Here is a 13296-nt window from a genome sequence, read left to right on the forward strand (position 1 = left end):
CAAATAGACTCTAGGTTACAATTATGAGGCCTTATTCAAATAGGCCAATAAATGTGATTTTCTATATGAGAGAGAGTAGTACTATTCCTTATTCTCTTTTTCTTTCCTAACCTAATCGTGAAAGGAGAGGAGAGCTTTGAAGAGAGGAGGCAGCAAGGAGGAGAAGAAGGAGAAGGAGGGGAAAAAGAAGAAGGAAACGACTGCTGGGTTTGGAGCTTTAAAGAGGGCACATCTTGTGTATCTCAGACCAGGTAAGCCAAGTGCCCCTTTTCCCCCCCTTTTTTCTCTCTTTCCCCCTTGCTCGTTTGAGCTTGGGTGGTTCTTTGGTTGCAGCCCCAAGATGGGGATTTCTTTTTTTGGAAACCCAAAGGGTTAGCTCGAGCCATGTGTAGTTTCCCTTGTAGGATGCTGTCTTATTTTCTTTACATCCCTTGAGATCTCCAACTAAGTCTTTTGACCTAAGGTTCCAACCACCAAAGGAAACCCCAAATCTGGATTTTTGAGCTTTTGATCCTTTAACCCCCCCTTAAATCTTTGGATGTTGGGTGTTTCTAACACCCAAATAGACTCCAAGACACCCCCTCCCTAGTCCCTTGAGGCTTAGAGAACCAAATGGGACAACCCTGGGCTTTTAAAGACCTTGAAATCACACCTGGGTTGCATCGGAGGCAAGACTGCGTGAGTCCGATGTTGCCTCCGATGTGGCCTGAGCCTGCAGGGAAGGTCGGACTCAAGGTCGGAGGCAAGACTGCGTGAGTCCGATGTTTGCCTCCGATGTGGCCTGAGCCTGCAGGGAAGGTCGGACTCAAGGTCGGAGGCAAGACTGCGTGAGTCCGATGTTTGCCTCCGATGTGGCCTGAGCCTGCAGGAAGGTCGGACTCAAGGTCGGAGGCAAGCCTGCTGAGTCCGACGTTGCCTCCGATGTGGCCAGAGCCTGCAGTGAAGGTTGGAGGTAGATCTCTGCTGAGTCCGACGTTGCCTCCGACGCAATTTTTAAGGCTTATAACTTATGTAAACTGTGGGGTTTCTCTATAAGGCCTCCCATACACTCTCTCACACTCTTATTCACTTCTATAGGGGCCAACATATGTGCAATGGAGTGATTTTGAGCGAGAATCGTTGCGCTTATACAAATTCTATTTGAAGTAATTGGTGAGTGGGTTTGGGTGACTGTTTGAGCTTGTTTACTATTGCTTATTCATGCATTTATGAATTATATTGTGACATTATCATTCAAGCATGATTGCATATTTGCATTTATTCTTATTCGATGATGATGATGATTGATTAGGATGATATGGATTTGTGTTGGGTTCCGGTGCCGGGAAACGCGCACCGGAACCCCGGAACATGGAATTGTATATTGCATCTCATTCTTGCTGTATGAGCCGTGTTGTCTTGGTACCGGGTGTTAGATGGAATGGGACGTTGACACACTCGGATGTACCTCTCAACACGATAGGATTCATGTAGTATATCCGTGGTTAGGCTCGGTTCCTATGCTACGACCCTTACCCAGGGGTTTAGGTGTTGGGTAGCTAGAGCACCCCCGCTGTGGAGAGTTAGAGAGGCCAGGCCGGGGTAGTAATGGTTATCGGGTCCGCCTGCGGGTGGTGATGACTACGACCGGTGCGGGCTCCATAGTAATAATTGAAGTTGCATTGTGGTGAGAATGGAAGGATCCATAATGTCTTCCCGAGTTATTGCAGTAGCATATACCCATTGACTTAGCATTGTATGTTAGGTGGTAAACGAATTAATAATGGCATGCACCATGGACTATTTGTGAATGTGTGATTGTGCATCCCCTTTTCTCTCTCACTAGCTCGGTAGAGCTAACCCCCGTGTACACATTCTTTTTAGATTTTGATGCAGATGATTACTGTGGAGCTAGAGACCGTGACTGAGGATCATGGCGATGGTTACCCATGATGATTGTGCCTACGGGTTGTATTGATACTTGGGACTTGTTCCCTTCTTTTGTTTTTTTTGGGGCCACGTGCCTTATATAAATATTTATTGTTATACTTGTTTTGGGGTAGTTATACTATGGTCACTCGGGATATCCATCCAAACTATTTACGTATCACTTAGCCATATGAACATGAGGTAACTACTGTAAACGCTTCCGCTTATTTTATGATCGTTGGAAATGGAATATTCCTTACCTTTTGTACTCTGAATTTTATGGTATGTTCATATTAGACTAAGACTTAATTATTTCTTTTACGCTTCCGCAAACTCTGACCTATCTTGGAATGTAATATTCCTTTGTCTTTCGCACTCTGATATTATTGTATTGTAATATTGGTTTATGACTGTGAGTTGGCCACTGCATCAAGATCCTGGCGGTGAGGTGGGATGACGCGTGTCACCCCAATCATACCCTGATATTGTATTTTATCCCTTGTCGGGATAGGGGTGTGACAATTTATAACTTGGTAGGCTAGTAGCTTCCTAATGCCCCCATTAGTGTTCCAAATCTTCATTAGATTTATGATTTTGAAAATGGCTTAGAACGTATTTTAAAATTCATGTAAATGACTTCTTTGTTTTTTTGGTAGAATGTAAATGGCTTTGGAATGCATAAAAAATAGACCGAGCTTAATACCCGTAAGAGCTAGAACTATCTCCAGTTTAGGGTCAGACTTGAACCGGACCTAATTCCTTGTGCCAGCCCAATTCAGGGTCAGACTTGGTCACCTTCAATTTTAGAAGTTTGATTTTCAGTTTCAAACCCTAAACCATTTGGTGTGTTTTTATCAGAAGGGCATTTTGGTCATTAGATTCCCTGAAACTAACGTCTAAGGTCCCAAATTAACGGACTGGACCAAAGTGCTACAATGTATTGAAAGTAGAGGGAGTTTGCAATTAGAAAAGTTGTAAGGGGGCATTTGGACAAATAGGCATTTTCAGGGGGGCATTTGTAAAAAACCCAAAAAGAAATAACAAAAAAATAAAATAAAATAGACAAAACAAAACCAGGGGGGAGAAAAAATATTTTAGTCCTAGCTGTTATGTAATTCTTCTTTTCGTCTTTTTCATCTGAGAGTTTCTGTTCGTGGCTTGTTTCTCACAGCGAGAGAAGGAGGTCTTGGGGTCCCGTTAATTTCGACGGAAGTCATTAGAGATGATACTGTTGCAGTCGCCATCGAGATTTCTCCTTCAGACGTTATCGAATCGAGTACAAAAGTAAGTCCTTAATTGTGACCAGTTTCGGTTAAAAGTTTGTCTGTTCCTCAGTCCAACCTCGTGTTTCAATTATCATTATCTTTCCCAACATCAGTTCGTTATCCTTGAAATTTCTCTAGGTATCTGTTTCTTTCTGTAAATTGACTGGGTTCCTTTCGCCTTGTTCTTATCAATTTGGGTCTATGTACAAAGAATTTAAAGTGAAAATTTGCAGCTATTTACTTATTGTTCAATTTTTGTGGCTTAAATGATTATGGTATTTACCAGTTTGTTAGTTTTACTATTGAAAGAGTCAACTTAGTAATAACATTTGCCCAGTCGGTTGTACAGTTGTTCAATGGCAATGTGATTTTACAAGTGCCTGAAAATCCAATGGGAAAGAAAAATATAAGTGGAACGACTATTTCTATCAATTTTTTTTGGGGGGTGAATACAAATTCATTAACAAAAGGAAAGGAGATACAAGGGGCCTCTTAAGCGGGGTGGAATAAAAAACAATAGAGAACAACAATGCTAACACATCAAGGAGCAAAACCCAATACTCATGGAGCAGAGGAAGAGGGCTGCAAAATGGAGGGAGGTAATCCCTAGGACACAACATTATGCATGCTCCTTGGGGAATCAATACAAAGTTAGGTGATAGAAGATAACTTGCTTTTGATGTTAGTGATTGAGAGACAAAAATCTACAATGGAAATATTTACAATTACAAGGTAAAGAAAGGAATCACACAAATGTATTTTTTCTGGCGTTAGTGATCGTCCACCTATTTTACCTATTAATGGGCCATCATCCATGTAAAAGCTCAAGGTAATCCCTTTGTTATCTTACAGACCATGCACAATTTCAATAGATAGGAAACTTTTAGCAACTGCCAAGAGTTACCTATTTGAACTGAACAATTGATGTGGTGGAATTTATGTCATTTTGTTTAGTGACAAAATATTGGGGGTAGTTATGGGAGGTCTGCATTTTTCTAGTAGGAGGGTCCTATGTGGAGGGATAGGTTTCTGTATGATGATTCTCCGTTCAACTGTTAATGAGGACTAACAGGTGACAATGACTCAATATCTAGCTGATTTAGATTTGGGGAAACCAAAATAAATGGGTAGTATTGTCTCTTGTGGTTGGTGCCCTTTGGTTTCTATTGCCAGTTGTTGCTTGCATTGAATCCTGGGTTACATATTTATTTTTGGATGACAAAACCCTAGATGAGGGATTCAGCAACCTCACTAGCTGACCTACGATTTTATTTCATAGCATAAAATATAAAAAGGACATACGCAGTGCACGAGGCTCCCGCCACTGCAGAGTTTGGGGAGGGTCATAATGTACGCAGCCTTACCCCTGTTTTTACAGAGAGGCTGTTTCCGGATTCGAACCAGTGACCACTTGATCACAATGGAGCAACCTCATCGTTGCACCAAGGCAACGGTAAAAATGAATGGATTATGCTCTCTTATTGAACTGAACTAAGCATTGCAGTGAAAGGATCGTACACTCCAAGAAGAGAAGAGTAAGTGATAGGAATCAGCAGGATATACTCTTCACTAATTATAAGAATGGGTTGTATATTTCTGTTACATCTGCACTATTTTTATTGTTCTTTTTTTCCAGTGGATACCAGAAAATGACATATTGTAGTTTCCAACTTTAAACCGTTCTTTTCATTGTCACGAGCTAGCACTGCAGGCTGATTTTTCTTGATGTTGACTCTACAGTCTAGAGAAGGGCGTTGAACTGGATTGCCACTCGGTTGAATTTGATGACGTTCGCTATCATATTCAGGTGATTTTCCAGCTCTTTTATCCTTATTCATTTATGAGAAAAGTATTTTGTGTAAATATGAGGATACACAAATTCCTTATTAAATTTATGAGTTAATTCTCTCTTTCTCTCTCACTTGCTTGCTTGGCTTATTGTTCAAAGATTCCTTCAGATATCAATTATCATTTTAGTTACACTTACAGAGTCCTATATTGCAGGTGTCTATGAGGTATCCTCAATTTTTGCTGCTATCCGTGTCTCTACCCACCCCTCCTCCAGAAACTGGTTTCTTTGGTGGGCTTCCTTTTGGAGCCATAGAAGCTATAAAAGCAGCATATGGTGTGCTCGTGCAGATTCTTGACCCTCCCAGAGATGGATTTAATTTGACAATGAAATTCAATTTGTCGAAGCTTCCACCAGATGAAGGTCATTCAAGTTTCTTTCTCAAGGTCATTAAGGTTTATTGCAACGGCATGTAGAAGCCCATAGGATCAATCAGTTAGGCCACCATTTTTCATCATTCATCTTCCTTTTCTTGCCCCATGACCTTTTTTCTAGTTGTGGTTGAAAAAGGCTCTACTGCTTTGAGGATTTATTTACCTATATTTGATGGTTCATTTAGTTACCAATTGCCATATTTTGCTTGGATGTTCGAGTGACCACCCTTTAGAATATTGTTTTGTGTTTTGGTAATATATTTTTAAGTCATTTCTTCCCGCCCCCTGTTTCGGTTTATATTTGACTGTTCAGTGTAGTTCAAGATTTCGTCGAAATTTCAGATTTTTTCACGGAATATTTCGGTTTTGACACCAAGTGTGCTGGTTCCCCTTTTCTTCCTTACCATGGCAAGTCTTTGCGAAATAACTTTGATGAGAAGAAAAAGTTTGGATTTTTCATGAAATATTTCGATTTCGACAGATGTCGAAATGAAATGCTATGTGATGCAAGGAAATGTCCAGATTTCGATTGAAATTTCAGCCTTTCTTCAAGATTTTGGTCTAATGTTTCAGTCGAAACATTACATTGCTTTAGAAATAATAGCATGATTTCGACGGATTTTGTTTGTTTCATCAATTTCAACAGAAAACCCTTCGAAACCTCATGTTTTGTGATTTCTTTACCAAATTACCCCCGTAAAAGTTTGAAACAATTTCTTGAATGGTAGAGGAACACATTGGAAGCAACATATTGCTGTGTTGTTGGAAGATTTGTGCAGGTTTCAAAGTTGGTGGTATATCACTTTTTCTAAAAATTATTTTTTTCAAAAAATCAGTTAACTATTTGGTGTTTGGCCTTTAATTTTTATATATTACATACTAGCCCAATCTATGACTTCATGGAGTTAGAATTTATTTTCTGTTATAATATATTTTTTTTAAATTTTTCGGCAAAAATCGTGGAAAAAAAAAAACAGGGTTAATACTTGGTGTTTGTAAGTCAGTTTTATATATGTTAGACACCATTGGCTGATCTACGGCCTCATGGAATTTTTTTTCTTCCCTGTCCGAATTAATTATTTTAAATTTATAGATTTCAAAAATTATTTTGAAAAAATTACATAAAAGTAAAAATTAGGGAAAAAGTTTAAAATTTATGAAAGCATTATTGCTGTATTTACAATTGAAGATGATGATTAATGTATTTTTCATGATTATTTTTAGAAAAATTATAAAAGTTATTTATAATTAAAAAAAAAAAGAGTTAAAAGAAAAAATTAGGAAACAACTATATTATTGTTTTAGGTGTCTTAAATGAGGTAGAATAGGTAATAATGTCTACGTTTTTTTGAATGAACAATGTAAGAACTAAGAATATTGCACAATGACTGATAGCGGAAGTGGAGACATAGCATGGAAGCATGGAGTACCTATAGGGAATGACAAGAAAAAGTCACAATGCAATTATTTTGGCAAGATAATAAATTTTGAGGGGGGCATTATACTGAAGTGTCATCTTGCTGGTGGCTACAGGGATGTGGCCAAATGCTCCAGGGTCCCTAGTGAGGTATGCCCTCATGAAGGGAGGAAGAGAGAGGAAGTTGGAAAAGCAGGGCAAGAGAGTATTTTGATGAGGCAGTGCTAGAGAGACACCCACCAACAAGGGCTGACTTTGATGATTTTGATAGTGGTTACATACCTACTAATGTAGAGATGAGGCAGAGAGGAGACAGATACAACAGGCTTAGGCAGCAAGCCGAGTCCCACATTAGATGGAGCGGGTTAGGGCTGCAAAGATGGGAAAAGGAGCTGGTTCATCTGGCTCTAGAGCAGTTGTACCAAAGGCAGGGTAGAGGGGAAGAAGCAGGGGGAGTTGCGTTTCTCGAGGTTACAATATGAGGGCATCCCCACCACCACCACTAGATGATGATGATGATCCCATTCAGGTCCTTCCACAAGATCCAGCCATTTTTAGGACTCAGGATACCATATAGAGAAAGCTAAAGCATGTTTGGTCTAATTGGAAAGGTAAAGTGGGTGATGCCATCCCAAAGTTTTTGTTCTATCATAGCATTTGAACAAATGCCGCTGAGGGACTTACTATCAGGGCATGCTTGACACTGTGGGGAAGGCTGGCCTAGGAGTGAAGGGGCACTGCATATGAATTGATGAATGTTTATTTGCCCCAACAAAAGGAGGAGTTGGAGGAGTACATTGACACATTGAAGGGGACATGTGAGAGATATGGAGTGATTGTGATGTGTGATGGTTGGAGTAGACCCAGTAGACAGTCCATTATCAACTTCATGGTCTATTGTTATGGTTGGACTACCTTCTTGAAGTCTGTGGATGCATCAAAGGAGGAGAAGGATGCAAATTATATATATATATAGTTACTAAAACATGTACAGAAGGTGGGTGTACTGAATATTGTTAGTGACAGACAACAAGAGAAACTTTAAGAAGGTTGGTGAGAGATTGATGCAGAACAATAGGTACCACCTCTTTCAGACACCATGTACAACCCAATGCATTGAATTGACCTCATGCTAAAGGACATGGGGAAGAGATCAATGGTAGTGGGTGTGGTCGAGAGGGCAAGGCAAGTGACGGCAATTGTCTACAACCATGGATATGCTTTACAACTGCTAATGAAGAAGTATGGTGGAGGTTGGGTGCATAGTTGTCACAGCGTCTCGGCGACCCAAGGTGTTGGAGAGGGTCCAAATTCAAGGCGACACCAAGTAGGCGACCAAGGCGTCCAAGGTGCCCGCCTAGGCGACCAAGTCAGCCAAGACGCCTGGACGCCTAGTTGATGCCTTGACAACTATGATTGGGTGTGGCCTAACATTACTTGATTTGCTACCAACTACATTGTATTGCAGAGCTTTGCAGCAAAGATGGTTAGTCTGAGGTCCATGTTTGGTTCAGAGGATTGGTTTAGTTGGAGGGAATTAGGTTTGCCATAGGGTAGAGTAACACAAGCAACCATATCTTGTGACCAGTTCTAGCAAGACCTGAAGAAGAAGCTACTTTGCTACACCTATATGGAGCCATTGAGATTATCAAGTAACGCGTGCGAGCAGTGCTAGCACCTGGTGGGAGGCATATTTTATGATTGTTGATGATCAATAGTTGAAGTACTTGATGCATCCACTACATAGCTCTATGTAATGGATGCAACAAGTGCTTCTCCCATTAGTCCTCAATAAATTTCAGGTACGCCTTCCCACCTCGACGTATTGCAACTCTCACGTGATTCTTCATTAGCTCCATGTTAGTATACATGTGTAGCAAAGTAGGCTTCTTCTCTGAGTCTACAATACTCAGTACTCTTACCACTGGCTCCAATATAAGAAGGACCTTCTTCAAGTACTTCTAGAATTGGTTACTAGAGATATTTGCCTGTGCTGCCTTACCCCCTGGCAAAACCGACTCCCTTCAACTAAATTACTTCTCACTAGCAAACATGGACCTCAGGCCTACCATCTTCGTCTGAAAGCTCTTCAATGCAATGTAGTTGGTGGCAAGTCGAGTAATGCCAGGCCTCACTAAATCTCCTTTGCACATCTCCCTCAATAAATGTGAAGAAATCATGGTTATAGACAAATGTGGTAACTTGTCTTGCCCGTTCGATCACACCCGCTATCAGGGATCTCTTCCCCATGTCCTTAAGCATGAGGTCAATGCAATGAGCTGCACATAGTGTCTAAAAGAGGTGGATCTTGTTGCTGTGCTTGTTCATCAGTCTCTCTCCTGCCTTCGTATAGTTACTCCTGTTGTCTGTCACCACTTGGACAACATTCTGTGGTCTTACCTACTCCACAACATCCTTGAACTTGTATATATACATTACATCCTTTTTCTCCTTGGATGCATTGACAAACTTTAGGAAGACAGTCTTACCGTCACAATAGGCCATGAAGTTGATGATGGACTGTCTAGTGGGTCCAGTCCAACCATCACTCATCACAGTCACTCCATGGTTGTCCCATGTCCCCTTTAATGTGTTATTGTACTCATCCAGCTCCTTTTGTTGGGGCAAATAGACATTCATCAATTCCCTTGGGGTGGGCTCCTTTACATTAGCTTGGATGCTATGATAGAATAAGAACTTTGAAATAACATCACCAAGTTTCGCTTTCTTATTACCCCAGGCTTGCTTTATAGTCTCTGTCTGGTATCCTGGGCCTTGTACAATCAGAGGACCTGTTGAAGCACCTCAATGGGATCATCTAGTACTCATGGGGGAGGGGAGGTTCCCTCACACTCTGTGATCTTCTGAAAGGCAAATCCTCTGCCTCTGCTTCATCCTCCTCTCCCCTACGGGCCCTGCCTGTGATCTAGCTGCTCTAGAGCTAGAGGCACCAGCTCCTTTCCCCATCTCTGCAGCTCTAACCCTCTCCATCTGATTTGAGATTCAACCCTCTACCCTAGTTTGCTGGAATTGTCTTCACTCTACCTCTGTCTTGAATCCTTAGACCTGTAATCACTGTCAGGGTCATCAGAGGCAGCCTGTGTGTGTTTCACTAACAACGCTTCATCAAATTCATCTCTTGCCTTTTACATTTCGGCCTGCTTCAGTCTTCCTCCCTTTAAGTGCTTAGCCATAGCCTGCTGCACCTCATAAGGAACTTGGGTGCATTTGGCCACATCCCTATATCCACTAGCCAAATGCCACTTCAGTCTAGTGGCCCCTCCAGAATTTAGCACCTCCTAACAACACCTATACCGTGGCTTTTTCTTATCATTTTCATTAGGATCTTCATGCCTCTCCATTCTATATCTCTACCTCCACCCTCAACCTTTGTGCAACAATCTTCTTACTTTTTACACTGTAACATAAAAAAATGCATGCATTATAATCTATTCTACATCATTTCAAACTCCTAAAACAATTATATAGCTATTTCCTATTTTCCCCAAACTTTATATTTTTTATAAAATTTAAGAAAATAATATTACCAGAATTTATCAAAAATAATAATGGAATGAGACATGAATAATTTTTTTTAGTTTGAAATACAGCAACAATACTTCCATCAATTTAAAAAAAATTTCAAACAAGACAGAAAATTTTCCCTATTTTTTCTGAATTTTTTGTAATTTTTTAAAAATAATTTTAAAGTTTCAGAAATTAAAATAATTAATTTTTGGATAAATATAGAAATAAATAATCATAATAATAAAAGATTCCATGAGGCTAGATCGGCTAACGATGTCCAACATATATAAAAATGACCTCCAAACACTAAATAAAATCCGACTGCAAGAAGTCATAGATCGGGCTACAATGTTTAACATATAAAAAAAGTGAATGCCAACAACCACTACTTCCAAGCGTGTATGGAAGAGATTTGGCCAAAAGAGCAAGAAAATAAAAATTTTGACGTTATTCTATCAAAACCAGGCAAGACGGATTCTGACCCATTTCGTTCAAAACTATGGTTTTATAACATAGTGTTTCAGTGTTTGTAACATCTCGGCCGAAACTTCGGCGAAACGAAATATACTATTGAAATTTCGGTGAATCGCCAAAATTTCAGTCGCCGAAATTGTGAGATAACCTAGAAGGGGGGGGGGAATAGGTTATCACTAGTGAAATATTCGTCTTTTTCAATTTTCTTTGATTAAAACAAGATAGAAAAAGATAAATGCTCAAAAAGAAGAACACACAAGATTTATAGTGATTCGGCTAACCCAGCCTACATCCACTCCTCTCAACCTTGAGAGAATTTCACTAGCTTCTGCCTTTCAGTTCAATAGGCGGGAAGAATACCTCTACAATCTTTTTCACAGGATAAGAGGATCTTAACTCTTTTTACCGGGATAAGAGGATCCCACGTATTAATCTAAGTACAGTCAAGATTAATACTCTAATGCTTTCTTAACTCAAAAGCATGAACAATAAATACAATAAAGAAAATGTAAGAATTACCTAGGCAAGGAGTGTGACATGTATTCCTTGTAAGTGATGAATGATATGCAATGATGCTTAATGCTTTGACCTTCTTTAGAACTTCTCTTTAGAATGAAAGCTTGTAAAGGTCTTGAGTGTTGAAGTCAGTCTTGGATGATCTTGATGGAGACTACTAGACTTCAATAAATTGAGCTTTAGAATGACTTTTCACCTCTCACAAAAGTAGTATTTTGGACTGTAGTGGATAAGTGAAAAACTCTCACATGTTCTCTATTTATAGGCTCATTTAAGGCTCTAAAAACATGTGCAAAATGTGCTTTAACGGATCTATTTTTGGTCCATCCGGTCAACCTGAAGAATGATCCGGTCGACCGGATCATAGCCGTTGGAGGACAAAAAAATCATCCGGTCGCAGTTCGGTCGATCGGACCATCGTCCTACTTGATCCAGTCGACCAGACCAAGTCACGGGAACGTTCCCGTGATGCTGCTGCGAGCATCCGGACGAACTGGGTCCTGAGATCCGATCGACCGGATCACAGTCCCGTTCCCCTGTTAGGCTTGATTCCGACAGTTTTGACTGTGGGGTTTTGCGGGGTTTTGCTCCAACCTTTTTTCCAACCTATTCTAGGGTCATGAGGGTTTCTATAACAACTTCCTACAGTCTCTACATAATGCATATGATGTTTCATTTATATGTATGCAATTACAAATATACAAGTGTGTATTTATGTGCACACGAACATCTTCTTGGAGGTCTTCTTGAGGGTCTTCAAGCAATCTTCTCTTCACGAACTTTTGCTTGAGATTAAAGGTGTGTTTTTCTAGTCTTTGTTCCTTCCAAGCTTTGTCTTGAATTTCTCTATTCTTCGCTTGTGCTTCTTTCATATGTTCTTTGAGCTCATGTTACCATATTTCTTTATGTCTTGGCTTGATCTTTTTCAGTCTTCAATCCTGTTAACATAATATCTTCTAATACACAATGACTTGTATCAAAGTGTTTATTATCATCAAAACAATCATGGAGGGAGGGAAGTGTTTTCCCAACAGAAATTTCAGTCGAAACTTTGTATAATTTGTACATCACATGTGGTCTTGTTTCAGTACCTCTCGAAACCAAAAAAAATACCGAGAATTCACCGAAATCTCGCGAAACCTTGTACTTTGGTATTTGATGCTTCTTCATTAGTGCAGCAGTACTGATCTCTTGATAGAACTGCACAAAGTTGAAGAAGTAGCTTGCACATTTGGGGCTTTAGTTTGGTGATTCTCCCACCAAAACAGTTTCCCTTATTCAAATTTAAGGAAAGTAATTACATCTAAGGCGCTGGTTCCAGACCTTGTAAACCTTCTACAGTTACTAAACTTTGATTATCTCAGTAAAATGTAGGATATAATTTGCTGGGTTAAGTTGGCCAAAGAAAATTGAGTGGCTCAGATTTGGACTCGCAAAAAGTAGACCAAAACCATGTCCAGATATAGACCCAAATCCGAAATTACAACAATGTTCTCATCTTCCACGGTAAAAGAATTTAAATAGAAAAGAAGCATGTACCAAAGTCAACAACTAAGATCCTTTTTATTTACTTATCATTTTAGACTGATGTGATTAATATTAACTGGTCTCCTAAGTGAAGCCAAGTGGGGCCTATGGCAAGTATGCCTATTTGGTTATCTTTCGCTTTGGTTTCCAAGCTGAGTCATTGATCTAGGACTGCAAAAGAAAACAAAAGTGAAAAAATAACAGATGAAGCAGTAGAGAAACAACTAACAGCATTTACAACAGCAAGAGAGATGAAAAGCACTAGTGATTTGGCTGTGGCTCTTATCTCTTCTGTTGATCATACTTGAGTCTGCCACTGGAATCGCTTCTGAAATTGGGGATTCACTCTCTCTTGCATGCGCTTACGCTTGCTTGTCTTATATTCTCCAATAGATTAAGAAACAAAAGTTTAGGGTGCAGGTGAGTTAGCTAGCTCAC

General features: G+C 39.9%; 1 protein-coding gene across 1 annotated transcript in view; it reads left to right on the plus strand.

The window, feature by feature from the left end:
* The first annotated feature begins 3024 nt into the window (after positions 1-3024).
* LOC122652923 (actin-related protein 2/3 complex subunit 2A) overlaps positions 3025-13296 on the plus strand; it is a 30531-nt gene continuing 20259 nt past the window's right edge. Inside the window, exons 1-3 of the mRNA XM_043846809.1 lie at positions 3025-3192; positions 4914-4980; positions 5178-5385. Coding sequence (XP_043702744.1) covers positions 3131-3192; positions 4914-4980; positions 5178-5385 — 337 coding nt within the window. The 5' untranslated portion in view covers positions 3025-3130. The remainder of the gene's footprint in view (positions 3193-4913; positions 4981-5177; positions 5386-13296) is intronic.

Source organism: Telopea speciosissima, chromosome 2, assembly GCF_018873765.1.
Source record: "Telopea speciosissima isolate NSW1024214 ecotype Mountain lineage chromosome 2, Tspe_v1, whole genome shotgun sequence".
In the NCBI taxonomy this organism is placed as follows: Eukaryota; Viridiplantae; Streptophyta; class Magnoliopsida; order Proteales; family Proteaceae; genus Telopea; species Telopea speciosissima.